The following is a 16,288-nucleotide window of genomic DNA, read 5'->3' as shown; positions in this document are numbered from 1 at the left end:
CCCTTCCTCCCCATGTATTATTATGGGACATTTTCTGCCTCTCCAGAAAGCACGCTTGACAGAGTATAATTTCAAAGTTTGCAGATGACACAAAACTCGGAAATGTGGTAAACAATGAGGAGGATAGTAACAGACTTCAGGAGGACATAGACAGACTGGTGAAATGGGCAGACACATGGCAGATTAAATTTAACGAAGTGTGAAGTGATTCATTTTGGTAGGAAGAATGAGGAGAGGTAATATAAACGAAATAGTGCAATTTTAAAGGGGGTATAGGAACAGAGGGCTCGATTTTAGGGTCGGGTTTCCTGCGGGTTTCCAGCGGGGGGGCCCCGAAAATCCCAATATGCGGTCACGTGACCGGATCGCGCCGCGATCCCGACCACTTCCGGGTTCCCCGATGACGTGCGGGGCTGCGTGCGTGGCCCCCACTGGTGGGAATCCCGCAGGCAATTAAAGCCAGCGGGGTTCCACTTGAGAGTACTTACCTTGCTTGTTGAGGTCAGTTAATGAGCTGAATCAGCTGTCAAAAGAGGAAGTGTGGGATTTTACCTGCATCGCAGAGTGTTTCACACACTGGGGGAAACAGTCTCTCTCCAACCAGGCGTGTTGCAGCCAGCAGCCTGTGGCAGGTTCCAAGGTGCACTCCACGGGGGAGAGCCCTCACCCACGCAGGAGGCCACCGCATCACATAGGGCAACCCCTGCCCCCCACCACCCCCCGCCAAGCCAGAGGACAGACCGACACGAAACCGCAGCCCCAGTCCGAGGAACCTCCCACCTACCCTGCACAACCCCTCAGACCAACACCTGCCAAATGGGTGGTGCGTGGACACCCTCGGAGGACAAACAGCATGACCAGCCCCAGCAGCCTCGCAGTCCACGCCGTCCGCCGCAGAGACGTGGAGCCCCCCAACACGGTGTTGTTGCACGCCCACCTGCACAGCAGGAGGGAGGGCTACCGCAGAGAGAGACGCATCGCAGAGGGCACTACCCTCGCCACAGGGTCCAGAGACCGAGGCGCAGCTCCCCGGACCTCTCCGAGCAGCAGTGCACACGGAGGCGCAGATTCGCTCGACATGTAGTCGTGGAGATCTGCAGGCTCTTTCATGCCGAGCTGCTCCTGGCTGGCCCCAGCACCAACTGCTTACCTGTCGCTGTCAAAGTCACCACTGCCCTCCACAACTTCTCCTCCGCATCCTTCCAGGGTGCAGCCGGCTACACCGCCGATGTCTCTCAGTCGTCTGCGCGGAAGAGCCCTGCAAATACACCTGCACTTACTCTGCGGTAACACGATGGGTGGCATCAGTGGTGGGTCCTCCTAGTGATACCCAGGAGCGGGCATTATTGGACACAACAGACAGGATTCGCGGAGACATGGCAGTGGTGGTGCCAATATAATGTGTGCTGTTTGTTGCTCTGAAATTCAATATAGGTAACATCCATGGCAAACCCTCCGACACCCTTGTGCACCCCCTTCATGCTCACGAAACATTTGCCTTACGCTGCCTACTGCACATATGTGATGCATGCCCTGTGGCTGCAGCACAGGTGGTGGCAGGTTGAGTGAGGCTGGCCGTGAGGGAGATGCACGAGAGGGTGAGTATGGGATAGAGCCATGAGATTGTATGAGGATTGGGTCGCGTGTTAGTGGCAGGATGAGTACTGGCGAGGTGAGTAGGTGGAGGTAAGATGAGGATGGGGTTTGAGTGGGTATGAGGGGTGATGTGACAGAGTAGTGTTGGCGGTGCCGAAGGAGATGTGGGGTTGGGGCAGTGATGTGGCAGATGGAGTGTAGGGGAAAGACTTCGTGTTCTCACTGTGGCTGACCTACTGAGGTCATTGCAGCGCCTCCTGCACTGTATGCAGGTGGGCGATATGTTGGTTGCGCAGGTGACCCCCTCTGCCACCTCGAGCCAGGCCTTCTTGGTGGCAGAGGCAGGCCGCTTCCTCCCGCCCGCCGGGTGGAAGATCTCTGTCTTCGCCCTCCTCCTCACCCCATCTGATGATACCTGGAGTGAGGCATCATTAAACTGGGAGCAGCCTTCCCCCTGGGCTGCTCCATGCTGTAATTTGTTCCATTGGTTGCAGCATCTGTCAGTGGAGGACTGCCCCTTTAAATAGAGCGCCTCCAGCTGACAGATCGTACTGCGCATGCACAGCCCGCCCGACGCGCAGACCAGCAGCGTGGACCCCGGAGGAGCAGGTAATTGATTCCTATTAGTGGATTGCCTGCTACGATCGCGCGGGCAACCCACTAATTTCACCGAGCGTGTTGACCACGCTCCCGAAACCCAACCCACCGGAAACCCGCAGGCCTGGTAACATCGAGCCCAGAGAGACCTGGGGTGTATGTATACATATCTTTGAATGTGGCAGGACAAGTTGAGAAGGCTGTTTTTTTTTTAAAAAAGCATGTGGGATCCTGGGCTTTATAAATAGAGGCATAGGGTACAAAAGCAAGGAAGTTACGCTAAACAGTTATAAAACACTGGTTAGGCCTCAGCTGGAGTATTGTGTTCAATTCTGGGCATCATACTTTAGGAAGGATGTCATGGCCTTGAGAGGATGCAGAAGAGATTTACTAGTATAGTACCAGGGATGAGGGACTTCAATTATCTGGAGAGGCTGGGATTGTTCTCCTTAGGGCAGAGAAGGTTATGAGAAGATTTGATAAAGCCGTTCATGGTTTTGAACACCTGATAGAGTAAATAAGTAGAATCTGTGTCCTCCAGAGGACACAGATTTAAGGTAATTGGCAAAAGAGCCAGAGGTGACATGAGGAAACATTTTTTTATGCAGAGAGTTGTTACGATCTAGAATGCACTGCCTGAAAGGGTGGTGGAAGCAGATTCTATAATAACTTTCAAAAGGGAATTGGATAAATACTTGACGGGAAAAAATTTACAGGACTATGGGGAAAGAGCAGGGGAGTGGGACTAATTGGCTAGCTCTTTCAAAGAGACAGCACAGTCACGATGGGCCGAATATTCTCCTTCTGTGCTTTAACATATAGTATGACTTCAGAAACTAATGACATGAGGAAATATGTGTGCACACTGACGTCTTATCACTCGTTAGTGCAGTGCAGCTCCGGAGCCTGTGTATGAAACAAAGCAATCACGATTTAGTGTGTAATCATATAATTAAAACAAACCAATACTTTTTTCTTGCAGCCTGTAAAGAAGAAGAAAATAAAGCGTGAAATTAAAATATTGGAGAATCTGCGAGGCGGTCCAAATATTATCACACTCATAGATATTGTCAAAGATCCCGTGGTAAGTGAAGATTCCAGTTCTTTCACGTAGGAACAGGAGTAGACAATTCAGCCTCTTGAGCTTGTTCCGCCCTTCAATTAGATCATGGCTGATCTGTATTTTAACTCCATCTTGGTTCCGTAACTGGTAATACCCTTACCTAACAATCTATCAGTCTGAGTTTTGAAATTTTCAATTGACCCCTAAGCTTCACAGCTTTTTGGGGGAAGAGAATTCCAGATTTTCACTACCCTCTGTGTGAAGAAGTGCTTCCTGACATAACCCCTGAACGGCCTAGCTCATCATTTGAGTTTTTACTGAAACCCAACAACAAAAATATGATGGAAAAACCACACATTACTGTGAAAGTGCAACTGTAGTCCACATTTTGTAACAGAGAAGGATTTTCTTATGTCTTGCAGCATTTAATGACACAGTAGGGAAAAGTGAGTGCCGGAAATCTGAAATAATAATGGGAAATGAGAATCCACATTAGAAAAGATGAGTTAACTATTCAGATTCCATATTTTCTGTTGTTTAATGGCACAAATCTGCCTGTGGATTTATAGAGTGTGCTTCCTGTGTACCTGCCTATTGGTTTAAGTTGCTGTCCACTCTATTTCTGGATAGTACATCAAGGCTTTTTCTATGGCATTTCTTAACTTAAGAACTGTGGAAAAATAGGTTAATCATAGAATCATAGAAGTTACAACATGGAAACAGGCCCTTCGGCCCAACATGTCCATGTCGCCCAGTTTATACCACTAAGCTAGTCCCAATTGCCTGCACTTGGCCCATATCCCTCTATACCCATCTTACCCATGTAACTGTCCAAATGCTTTTTAAAAGACAAAATTGTACCCGCCTCTACTACTGCCTCTGGCAGCTCGTTCCAGACACTCACCACCCTTTGAGTGAAAAAATTGCCCCTCTGGACCCTTTTGTATCTCTCCCCTCACCTTAAATCTATGCCCCCTTGTTATAGACTCCCCTACCTTTGGGAAAAGATTTTGACTATCTACCTTATCTATGCCCCTCATTATTTTATAGACTTCTATAAGATCACCCCTTAACCTCCTACTCTCCAGGGAAAAAAGTCCCAGTCTGTCTAACCTCTCCCTATAAGTCAAACCATCAAGTCCCGGTAGCATCCTAGTAAATCTTTTCTGCACTCTTTCTAGTTTAATAATATCCTTTCTATAATAGGGTGACCAGAACTGTACACAGTACTCCAAGTGTGGCCTCACCAATGCCCTGTACAACTTCAACAAGACATCCCAACTCCTGCATTCAATGTTCTGACCAATGAAACCAAGCATGCCGAATGCCTTCTTCACCACCCTATCCACCTGTGACTCCATATTTTATCATATTCACTGGTGATATTGCTCCCAGTAATTGAGTGCAGATTATTTCTTGGCCAACTTGTTGGTGATTAAATCATAGTCATTAATAGATCAATGGTTGTTATGGGGCATCAAGCACTTGGTGCCAATGGCTGATGATACCCCACACTGAGTTATGTTCATTAGAAGGCAGCATAAAACTTTATTGAGTTAACTCCTTCCATAATATACATTATAAAAGTGTGATTTGAGTGACAGTAATAAACGACAAATATTCTGCTTCTGTCTGTTATCTGAATCTCAAATAGTCCACGGTATTCATTTTCTGTTTTCTTTATCGACTAGATGCAGTTGTACAAGGGTTTGACAATAAAGGAGGGCAGTTGAAGTTAGACACTTTCGATGTATACCATCTAAGTGTCCAGATTGTCATAGGAAATTTTTCAACCCTTTATCCTATAATTTTTTGTGATGAATATGTCCTAATAACTCTCCACATAATAAAAAAAAAATCTCCTGCTCTCTCCCTTCGTTCTTTTGATACAGTTATGCCCTTGCTGACCAACAGAAATAGTTTTTTCTCCCAAACCGTCTTAACTTTGAACACCTCTTTGATTTCTTAACTTCTTTGTTCTAATGAAAAGAGCCCCAATTTCTCCAGTTTCTCCTCGTATCTAAAGCCTCCCAGCCCTGGTGTCACCTTAGTTAATCTCTTCTGCTCCCGCTCCATGGACTTGACATTCTTCCCAAAGGAAGGCATCAAAACTGGGCACTCTATTCTAGCTGCAGTACAACCAGTGTTAGTTTTTAACAGAAGAGTGTGGTAGTTGGGAATGAATCTGGACAAGAGGAGGTGGTGGGTCAATTAGATAGGATAACTATAGATAAGGAAATAGTACTGAAAAATTTGGTAGAACTGAAGAATGGAAAGGTGCTGGGCCACGATGGCATGCATCCTAGAATGGTTAGGGAAATCAGAGAGGAAGAAGCTCTGATCACCACCTATCAACTATCCTTGGATTATGGATGTTGTGCCAGAGGACTACAGGGTTGCCAGGTGGGGGAGAGGAACAGTCTGGGTATCTGCTGGGGATGTACAAGGTTCCAGGAAAGAGCTCCAAACTGCCAGGTGTCTCCAGAGATCCAGACAGTCTGTACATTGCCTGTTCTGCGTGGCATACGTCTCATAGATATTTCACTAAAATGTAGGGAACCCCTTTTCGTGGCAAGTAGTGACAGTCGCATTAAACTGTATGTTGCCAGAGGGGTGGGGAGATCTTGTTCTTCTCTGGTAGGCATTTAGTGGATTGTTGAAATGTAAATGTAAAATAGCCCAATTATAGACGATTGTGTGAATGTTTTGTCCAAAAATGTGCTTGATTCCTATAGACATGGACTCCATCCCTGAAGTAATTTTTTATTTGAATGGACCTTTTTTGTTTTGGTGTACTTTGGATGCTAAATCATGAATGTTGTAGGCATTTAATTACTTTGTGGGTTTTTTTGTGCTGGGGATTGGAACGCTTTCTATTTTGTGCACCCATTTTCAGCATCAAGCACTCCCAGGTCAGGTATGGCATTGTTAGATGTAAAGTTCCCTGCGCTCTGACTGCACCAGTGTGACATTTTTTCCATTTCTCCACACCTTCTTTCCTATAACCTTTCTGTGACGTGGACAATTTAGTTCCATTTAGTGCTAAATTAGCTTCATGCTGTGGACTAATATTGGGAATTGGATTCAGACTGCCTGAACTCATTTTACATAGGACCGTTACAACAATTATTCCATCAGTCATCCAAGCCCCAAAGGTAAAAGACCAGTATCTTAATACACTGCACCAAGTAGATCCCAATGTTTAAGATTTAAATTTTCTCCTTTTATAAGGAATACAGTATTTGCTTGGATTATTTTGCTTTTTTGTTTTTTTTCTGAGAAGAATCTGTCCTTCATTTGACCTCCCACCCCCAAAGACCTGGGTGAGAGCAGTAATGAGCCGTGCAGAGGACCTGGACCAGCCATATGAATGCTTGGCTACTAGAGCAGGTCAGAGGCTGGTTATTCTGTGGCAAGTGGCTTAGCTCCTGACTCCCAAAAGCCTCTCCACCACCTACTAAGCACAAGTCAGGAGTGGCATAGAATACTTTCCACTTGCTTGGATGAGTGCAGCTGCAGCAACACTCAAGAAGCTCGGCACCATTCAAGACAAAACAGTCCACTTGATCACCACTTCTCCCGCCCCTTCCATCACCGGCGTACCCTAGCTGCAGTATGTACTATCTACAGGATGCCCTGTACAAAATTCCATAGTCAGTTTTTAAAAAATATATTTTACTTCAACTATTAATTTTAAAGATCTATGACTTGTATTCTTTGTTTCTCCTCAGTCACGGACACCTGCTTTGGTTTTTGAACACGTAAACAACACAGATTTCAAGGTAAGATTGTGCCTTTTTCTGTCAGCAATCTGTTCCAAGCTAGGTCTGAATTGTACTATGTAATTTCATCTTCGATTCCTCCTCATAAACCCAACTCCCCCCCCCCCCCCCCCCCCCCGCCCAAAGTAGGGTTCAGAGAAGAAAAGGAGCATTTGTTGCATTGTTTTCCTTCAGTGTTGTGCATGAACAATAACTTGTCACTTCAATATTGCTTTCTCATGCAGAGGAACAGAGACTGCATCATACGTTTGTGGATATTTGTTATCTGAAAATCATGGTGTTGAGCCTACTGTTTTATCTGTCCAGCTATTGACGTTGCCACTTGATACTCTCCTTAGTCAATCTGTTTCCTTTTTTCCTCCTGTTATTTAGTACCTTCCCGTAACAGGTTTCACAATTTCCTGCCGCTCTATCACTTTTCTTTCCATACTCAGCTGTTTTGGATTAAAAATTAATTTATTGATCTTACTGAAGGCACTCATTTTAATTCCATATTTCAAATGCCAAAAATCTGCTGTTTGCTTGTATCGAAGTAAGTTTATAAGAGAGTCCATGATTTCCATTGCACAGCGGAACTTCCCCACAAATACCAAATACCTTCTAATTGGCTTAAGGAGTCACACTTAAAAAGTGTGTGTGTGTATGTGTATATATATAAAAAAAAAAGTCTTGACAGTCTGACCGCGAATGGACCTGATGATCTGTCAAAGAGCAATTAGCCTTGAATTGACCCATAAAGCACAACAATTATATCTTGTGGCCTAGAGTAAGGGGGAAGGTCCTGTGTATTTGACCAGGTCCCATCTCTCTTAATCTCTCCCATGCCTGTTTAACCTGAATTCCCAGAGTGTCCATTATTGACTGCTGCTCTGGACCCAAGCCTATTACTTCGATCACCTTTTGTTCCTCTCTTGGGCTCTTCCTTCCTGTTTCCACCCTGTCCTGTCACCCAGTCTCCTGTCTCGGGTACTTTGCTCTCTTCCTGCCACCCCCACTCCAGAGCTCCAACCCAATCCATCAAGACTCCTGCCTTCCTGCTCCTGCTGCAATTTCAGGCTTGAATTCCCCTATTCCCTTTGAATAAGCCCATAACTACCCTCTGTGCCTGTCTTGGCATTCTCTGAAGGGCCCATCAGGGTATCCGTTGCAACCTCCTTACAAGCAGCAGTTCCAACTGCTAAATCCTCCTCTCTTGTCGACCTTCCCACCCAGCTTGCACGCAGGTGGCTCACCGTGTCAACCTCCTGTTCACTCCACCCACCATTAACCGCTTTGACACTGCCAGTGGATCAATTACTGCCCCTCTTCGCATTTCCTTTCAGAATGTCCATTCAGTCATGAGCAAGGCCCTTGCCATCCGTGACCTTATTGTAGATGATTGCATTGACATCTTGGCTTTTACTGATACTTGGCTTATGCATGGCAGCACTTTGCTTCTTGAAGCTTCCCTATCTGGCTGTACTTTCCAGTACCTGCCCCGCCAAAACTACCGCAGTGGCAGTGTTTCCCCATCACCAAATCACACCGTAATCTCTCCTCCCACTCCTCTGGTTCTTCCTCCACCTTGGAGCACCTCACCTTGTTCCACCCCTCTCACCTTCCTTTGTCTACTGCCCCCAAGCCCCACCCTAAGTGATTTCAATCTTTATCTCTGCTCTCCTTGCCCTCTTCTGAATTCACTGACTTCATGTCTGCTCTAAACCTCTCCCTCCATATGAACTCTCCTACCCATATTAAAGGCAACCATCTTGACCGTACCAACTCCCATGGCCCTTCTATTCCTGTGGTCTCCATCACAGACAAGGTCACCTCTGATCATGTCCTTGTATCCCTCACCATCCACATCACCCTACCCCCTTTCAACCCACTTCCTTCTGTGAATGTCCCTGGAAAAAAAAACTCCCTCTCAAATCACTGACAGCTTCACATTGTAAATCCCAACGGTCTAGCCTTTGAGCCTCCATTTGCCCTAATACTTCTGCAGCAGTTGATTTGCTCAATCGCACCCTCACCTCCACCTTTGGCTTTACTTGGGAACAAGGGCATCAATCTAAAATTCTCATCCTCGTGTAAATCCCTTCACGGCCTCACCCCTCCATATCTCTAACCTCCTCCAGCCCTACAGCATCCCCATCGATTCATCTGACTCTGGCCCTTTTGTGCATTCCCTCCATTGCCCCAACACTGTCGGCCGTTCCTTCAGCTGTTTAGGCCACATGCTCTGGAATTCCCTCCCTTAACCACTCAGCCTCTCCACCTCCCTCTTTTAAGACCCTTCTTAAAACTAACCTGATGCCAGAAAAGCTTGAAATTGTTCTGTTCTTTTCTTAGTCATTCTCAAACCACTTTAAAAAGCTTTATTTTTGAACCCACTTTTTTGCCAGTTCATGTTTCCATGTTTTTCTAAGGAAGCTCACTACACCCATATCCCATTTTCTGCCAGCGAAGGCAGGCAATCCATCTCATATCTGTGGCTGTGCTGCACTATACTGTCTTCTGGGAGATGTCAGAGTGAATGGGGTGACAATTTTCGCTCTTGTGAGGAAGTGCCTGACCTCTGCATAGTTCCTTCGCACAGTCGAGTTTGACTACACAACAACGATCACTGCCCTTCACAGGAATTCATTGTCTGTATGAAACGCTTTGAGATGTTTCTGAGAGACATGATAAATCTACATATAAATGTAAGTCTCTAATGTCATAACTGAGATTGGGAAGCACAAATGTGAATCTCCATCCAACCATGACACTGCACTATGGTGATGACCTTTATCAATGTGCTTTATTCCTTTAACTATTACTGTCCATTTGCTAAGTATGTTAACTAAAGAGAAGAAATGTATTTTGTATTTCATTAATCTGTGTTGAATTTTGTTTTCAGTAAAACATTCCTAGCTTTGTTGAAAATATTGTTAACCTTTTCTTGTAACTATTCCTTACAGCAGCTGTACCAGACCTTAACAGATTATGATATACGGTTCTACATGTATGAGATTTTGAAGGTATGTTGAAATATTTTTTAGAGCTTTGTTTTAAAAGAAAACATAATAAAAATGCTTAATATAGTACAGAGAATGAAATATTTACATGGTGTTAATCTAATCAGGGCTGCCAATGGTTAATATCCCAGAACACAAGTGAGCTCCCTCTTAAGGCTTAGAACCGTAGTCAGGGTAGCAGAATCGGCATCAGTGCCCTGGGCTGTCCCCGATTTTTATGGAGGTAGTTTTTGTGGCGTTTGCACCGCTATTTGTGCTGGCTGTGGCTTTCAAATCCTTTCGGAGTATTTCTCACGAGAATATTAATAATTGGAATGTTATTACTGCAGGTTTATTGTGGAGTCTACAGTTGCCAGGAAAAACTGTCATATATGGGCCATGGATTTACTGCTGTTTTTGGTGAACCTGATGTAATGACACCACTGTCATAATACTCAGGGACATAAAGAGCACAGATGCTTAAATTGATTCACAGTTGAATTAACCAAATGAACTTTTAAGTATATCTATTTTAACCAGTGAGTACTTCAAGATTGTAACCTGGAAGTTCAGGTGACAGATGTCAACTACTTGAATTTCCTCTTGAGCAATCAGTAATCTTGTGTCGATTAAATTACTGACTTCTAATCACTCTGAAGTGTCTGTTTCTTTTATTTACACAGAGATGTAAACTATTTTAGCCAAGCATTAAGCGTGTAGTTACGCGTTTGTAGTTGTTGATATGAAGTGCCCATTACTATCAAGATGGCAACATAATTTCCTGGGTTATGCCCTGACCTAGCTTGAATTCACTAAAGCAAATTGGTGAGACCTCCTCCAGTGCAGGGTGAAGCTGGGCTCGAGAATTGCTTATGTGGTCCTTTGGATCTTCTGGGCACTTTGTAAACTTACTGCAGCCTTTATAATGTCTGCGTTCTCCTAACATTAAAAAGTAGCCACTGAGAGAGTGGAGCTATACACGTTAATATAAGCTTGTGTGCAGAGCTACATTCCAGTGGGCTGAGTGCTATTTGTTGCATGGTGTCAATGCAGTGATGTGGTTATGGTAGCAGTTAAAGATACCACTTCACGTGAAACCTAATAGCTTTGTATGTGTGCTTAACAAGCAGTGTATTACTTGTAACATTGGACTAAAAAAATCAGATCGAACGGTAGGATTCTGAGCGTAAGCTTGAGTGGCCAACGTGGTTCTTATACCATATTGAGGTTTAAGTAGTATTTCTGCCAGTAATTTCGAAGTATTCGTAGTCTGTATATTACCATCTCTAGTGGGAACCTGGAAAAAGATTAAGTTCTGCTCAGCAAACAATAGAACATTAACTACATACCTCACACACCACTGGATTTGAACCTGTTTTTCAATGTTTAGGGAGAGGTGGGTGAAGAGACTGCAGGCAGGCACGTCTCTGCTATCATTTTGACATTGGATGAGTCCAGCTCACTGCTTCACCCGTACTCCTGCACCATATAAAAGCCCCCTGCACATGTTTGAGTGTTTGTTCCCAGGTGGGGGGAAAACAAACTATGTTCACCACTCCCAAGCATATCTTGGTTCGAAGTTCTTGAATTCGGCACTTGTGTTTGTTGCAATTGTTCTCTTATTTTTATGGTTTGTTTGTAGGTAGATTTTGTTGATCTTGGTTTTTGCGTTTTATCGATGGATTTCAAAAAGAGAAAAAAAAATTCAGGATTTTTTTTACCATTGACAACTGTATACTGATTAACGCACATTATCCCAACTCTCACACCTCTCCTAACCACAGCCCCGGCTGAAGCATGTTGTACTAGTTGACACTGGCGGCTGATACAGTTCCATGCAATTAAGAAGCCTTCAAAAGCCCTCCAAACTTGAGCTCATGATGCTGAATGGCACCATGCTATCATCCTGCAGTCAACAAAAAGACTTTCATCACTGTACCAAGTGCATTTAGTGTGGATGACAGCGTGATGGTGCCTGTCTTCAAAACATGCCTCAACTTGCTAGATTTATTCGTGTTCTCTGCCTATACCTGCTGGGAATGGCTTCATTGAATCTCTCATACGCCAGGAAAAAGATTGAAAGCAATTATAAGTACTGTATAACAGTATATCAACCAGCTGTGGTCCAACTTACTCGAGTGCCACCAATACGTCAGTACGCTCTGATGTCGAACCTGGCTACAGCCCCACTCCGTTAGGTGCCTCCCATCCAAAGAAAGAGTCTACATCTCAATCCTCCACAGCAACAGGCCATTCACCTCACCCTGTTGCATGTGAGGAGGCAGCTTGTTACTAACTTGGCTTGGACCATGCTGGAGTTGGCAAACACTACTGCGTCAGCTCCACAGAATGCTGTGTGTCATCAGAATGATGTAGGCTGGGGCGAGCTGGCTTCGACCATTTGACAGCCCATCCCAATCTTCCAGATTTGTGCCCTAGGGTGATGCCCTGACACGGGCATATGGTCCATGGCTTCATCAGCTGGCTTTGCTGCATTTTTCATTGTTCCCTTTGGATTCCAGCAGTAGTTATTACAGATACCCTTTGATGGAAAGGGTTCCTTTGGTGGGTAAGTAGGCAATCAATTAGAGGCCTTCAAATGCCACCAGCAGAACCTCAACAATTTCCAGAATGGCAGAGAGCCGGGTTCTCTCTCTTAAGGATCCACCCGCCCCGTCTCCTGGCTTCCAACTTTTCCATGGCTCCACACCATATACCACCACACTTGACAACTTAGAATAATACAACACAGAAGGAGGCTATTCAGCCCATCATGTCTGTGCTGTCTCTTTTGAAAGAGTGATCCAATCAGTCCCACTCTCTTACCCTATAGCTCTGGAAATTTTTCCTTTTCAAGTATATATCCACCTCCCTTTTGAAAGTTACTATAGAATCTGCTTCCACCACCCTTTCAGGTAGTGCATTCCAGATCGCAGCCACTCGCTGTGTAAAAAATCTCTCCTCATTTGCCCCCTGGATTTTTTTGCCCCTCTAAATGATTTGCTCCAAGGAAGACCAGTATCCAAAGACTTACAAAATGGATATTCTCCACTGCTACCACTATTTCAGTAGAAAACCCAGTGATTCAGTTTTTTAAAAAAAATTCTCCATGTTCCATAGCTATTTTTGAAATAGCTGACCATTGATAAGTAAAGGCTGCAAAAGGAGTAAAGTCCCCATGTTTACCACAATGTGTTTTTACTTGACAGTAAAAAGTTCCTGCCTCAGGAGAGTGATATCTGAATGCTGTTCTCTCTTTCCTCCCCATTTGTTGGGTGCTTGGCTCTGTAGGTTGGGCTCCAATGTAGACCCAATTGCTTGAGGGTGCAAACTCACAAGAACAGATCTCCACATTTGCTTTGAAACAGAGGGTCATAATCTGATGATAGATTCATGTACACATTGTATCTCATTGTGGGTCTATGACGCCATCAGTTCCCTGCAAGTCTGGCCATTTTTACTTTGGACTGTAACCAATTGCTGCATTCTTCCCCTCCTTCCCAGACCCTCATCTCCTATTTAACAGTGGATGAAGGATTCTCACTGAAAAATAAATATTACCTACTTTGTATGGACTTCATTCTTCAGTTGAAAACATCTTCCAAGTACCACTCTCCCATCTGGCCATCCTTTAGAATTTTGCATGGAGCTCACGTGGTAATCTTCTGCTAGCCTTTTTACGTTGTAGATGAAACTGAACTGGTCTGGCACATGTTGGAGTCTTTTATATGACATGGGAGTGGAGTACCAAGTGATTGGCATCATATAGAAGTAGGCCATTCAGCCCCTCAAGCCTATCTGCCATTTAATTTGATTGTGGCTGATCTGTATCTCAACTCCATTTACCCGCCTTTGTTCCATAACCACGTTGATACCCTTACCTAAAAAAAAAATTAGCGATCTCAGTCTTGAAAGCTTCAATTGTCCCAGCATCCATGGCCTTTTGGGGGAAGAGAATTCTAGATTTCTGCTACCCTTTGTGCGAAAGTGCTTTCTGATTTCACTCCTGAACAGCCTAGCTCTAATTTTAAGATTATGTCTCCTCGTTTTTGATTTCCCCCAGCAGAAAAAATAGTTTCTCTGTACCTACCCTATCGAATACTTTTAACACTTTAAACACCTCGATCAGATCATGCCTCAATCTTCTTTGTTCAAGGCAATACAAGCCGAGTTCATAAACCTGCCCTCATAATTTAACCCTCTAAGCCCTGGTTTGATGTTTGAAAATCTACATCAAAATAGTCATGGGGAGGGTGAGGAATCGCACACACTATATGTCTCCATCACAATGTTGATCGGTTTGGGCCCCCATATTAGTGGCGTGTTGCCTGTCAGAGTGAGAAAGACCTTACACAATAAGTAATCTTTCTTTCTCAGTCTAAAATCCATCCTGCTTAAATTTTTGCGGCTATAATGTGCATTTTAAAATAAAAGCTGCATCAGATCTGCATGTCAAGTGCACAGTGCTGCTCAGCCAGAAAATCATTAAGGTTTTGTGAGACTGTTCCGCAGTGAGATTGATGGCCCCTGTAAGGGGGTGGGTTTTGGTGCAGTCTTGCTTCCCTTATCTAAATGTTTAATGCTGCAGTCGGCTGTTTAGATTTTTGTTCATTTTAGGGCTGGAAAATGTCATTTAAATGGAAGCTGCTGGTCTGTATTTCCTCTTTACGCAGCCAGTGCAAGGTTGCTGTTTCTATTTAGTTTTATTCTGGGTATCTGCAGGAAGCCTGCTGCATTTTAATTTCCTTATAGATTTTTCTTTCTGTTTAGGACTTTCTGCACAGTATCCTATCAGGCAGACCAGGCAGGCAACTTGCTTCTGGCTCTTCACAGTTGCTGCTCTGTCAGTCACAAGCTGCTTTTATACTGGCGTTTGTTTAGATCAGGTTTTGGGAGACTGGCATCCTCAAAAAAAAAACTGAGCCTATGATTCTGCTGTCAGGATAAGGAGCCAGATTTAGCTGAAAGCCACTCATTAATGTTGGTCTCCTGGAGTCCAACCTAAACTGAACTGCCCTCCTCGTGGGTGAGTGCTTTTCCTCCTGAACTGATGGGCCCCCTTTGCAGCCCAAGAGTGAGGTATTTAAAAATTCTGAACATAGATGATGTTTTTGAGAATGTGAGAGTGAGAATAGGTTAATTTTAGAAGTATCATTAATCTTAGCCTTATACAACAGAAATATGGGTTCTTTTACATGAATTAATATAAACTGTAGGTGACAGATGTTGTATCCCTGAAGTATATAAAAGAAAGAAAAGACTTGCAATTATATAGCACCCTTTATGACCTCAGGACGTCTCAAAGTGCTTTTCAGCCAATGAAGTACTTTTGAAGTGTCATCACTATTGTAACGTAGGAAACGTGGCAGCCAATTTGCGCACAGCAAGATCCCTCAAACAGCAATGTGAGAATGACCATTTTTTAATGACGTTGGTTGAGGGATAAAAATTGGCCAGAACAACGGGGAGAACTCCACTGCTCCTCTTGGAAATAGTACCGTGGGATCTTTTATGTCCAATTGAGAGAGCAGACGGACATTGGTTTACAGTCTCTTCCGAAAGACGGCACCTCCGACAGTGCAGCACTCCTATATGCATATTAAATGAGCAGTAGGCCCTTGTCTAAAACCCTGGTTCATTCACAATTGCAGCTCTGCGCAGCTGTATGGCGAATTAGCCCTGCAGTAATTTAGTGAAATTTTTGGAAAACTGGAAATCGCTTGTTTTAAAATGAGAACTCCCTACAGATGGGGAGAACTAGTTGATGGCGAGGACTTAGCTGCACAGCAAATATCAATTCTGACATAATGACTTTCTTTGCAATGTACAAGGATGACTGTCCGCTAGAAATAGTTCTCACCGTAGTCATTTAAAATTGTAATTCTTTTTATTCTCTCAAGAGCTTACCTGGGTGGTCTGCTGTCAGACCTCTGCTGCTCTGTAAATGGGCACTAATAGGTGCACTAGAGTTACCTGGGGTAAATTGCAATTTTTTTTCTTTTAAACTCTCCATAGGGAGTTCAACTTCACTCAGATCACAATCAACCACCTGATGGATCCTTGTCATGACCCATTATTCTTAGTGCAATGCACTGAGTTACTGCGCCACCAGTTCACTGAAACTTTTCTTGCCTTGGTCTTCCCCAGTTGGTCTAAATACTGTGAAGTGGGTAGTTTACTAGTTTGGGCAGTTTTTGCTGGAAGAAGCTAAGGAGCAGTTTTGCGAATAATTGTACCTATATTATGTATACTGACGAGATTATTACAGGGCA

At 44.2% G+C, this 16,288-nt stretch overlaps 1 protein-coding gene across 1 annotated transcript in view; it reads left to right on the top strand.

Moving 5' to 3' along the window:
- Window positions 1-16,288, top strand: part of LOC137335127 (casein kinase II subunit alpha) — a 79,323-nt gene that overhangs the window by 44,932 nt on the left and 18,103 nt on the right. Inside the window, exons 4-6 of the mRNA XM_068000251.1 lie at window positions 3,176-3,277; window positions 6,988-7,038; window positions 9,981-10,040. Coding sequence (XP_067856352.1) covers window positions 3,176-3,277; window positions 6,988-7,038; window positions 9,981-10,040 — 213 coding nt within the window. The remainder of the gene's footprint in view (window positions 1-3,175; window positions 3,278-6,987; window positions 7,039-9,980; window positions 10,041-16,288) is intronic.

Source organism: Heptranchias perlo, chromosome 19 (genome assembly GCF_035084215.1).
Source record: "Heptranchias perlo isolate sHepPer1 chromosome 19, sHepPer1.hap1, whole genome shotgun sequence".
Classification (NCBI taxonomy): domain Eukaryota; kingdom Metazoa; phylum Chordata; class Chondrichthyes; order Hexanchiformes; family Hexanchidae; genus Heptranchias; species Heptranchias perlo.
Note: the sequence above shows the minus strand (reverse complement) of the source record. Positions and strands in the feature narration are given on the sequence as shown.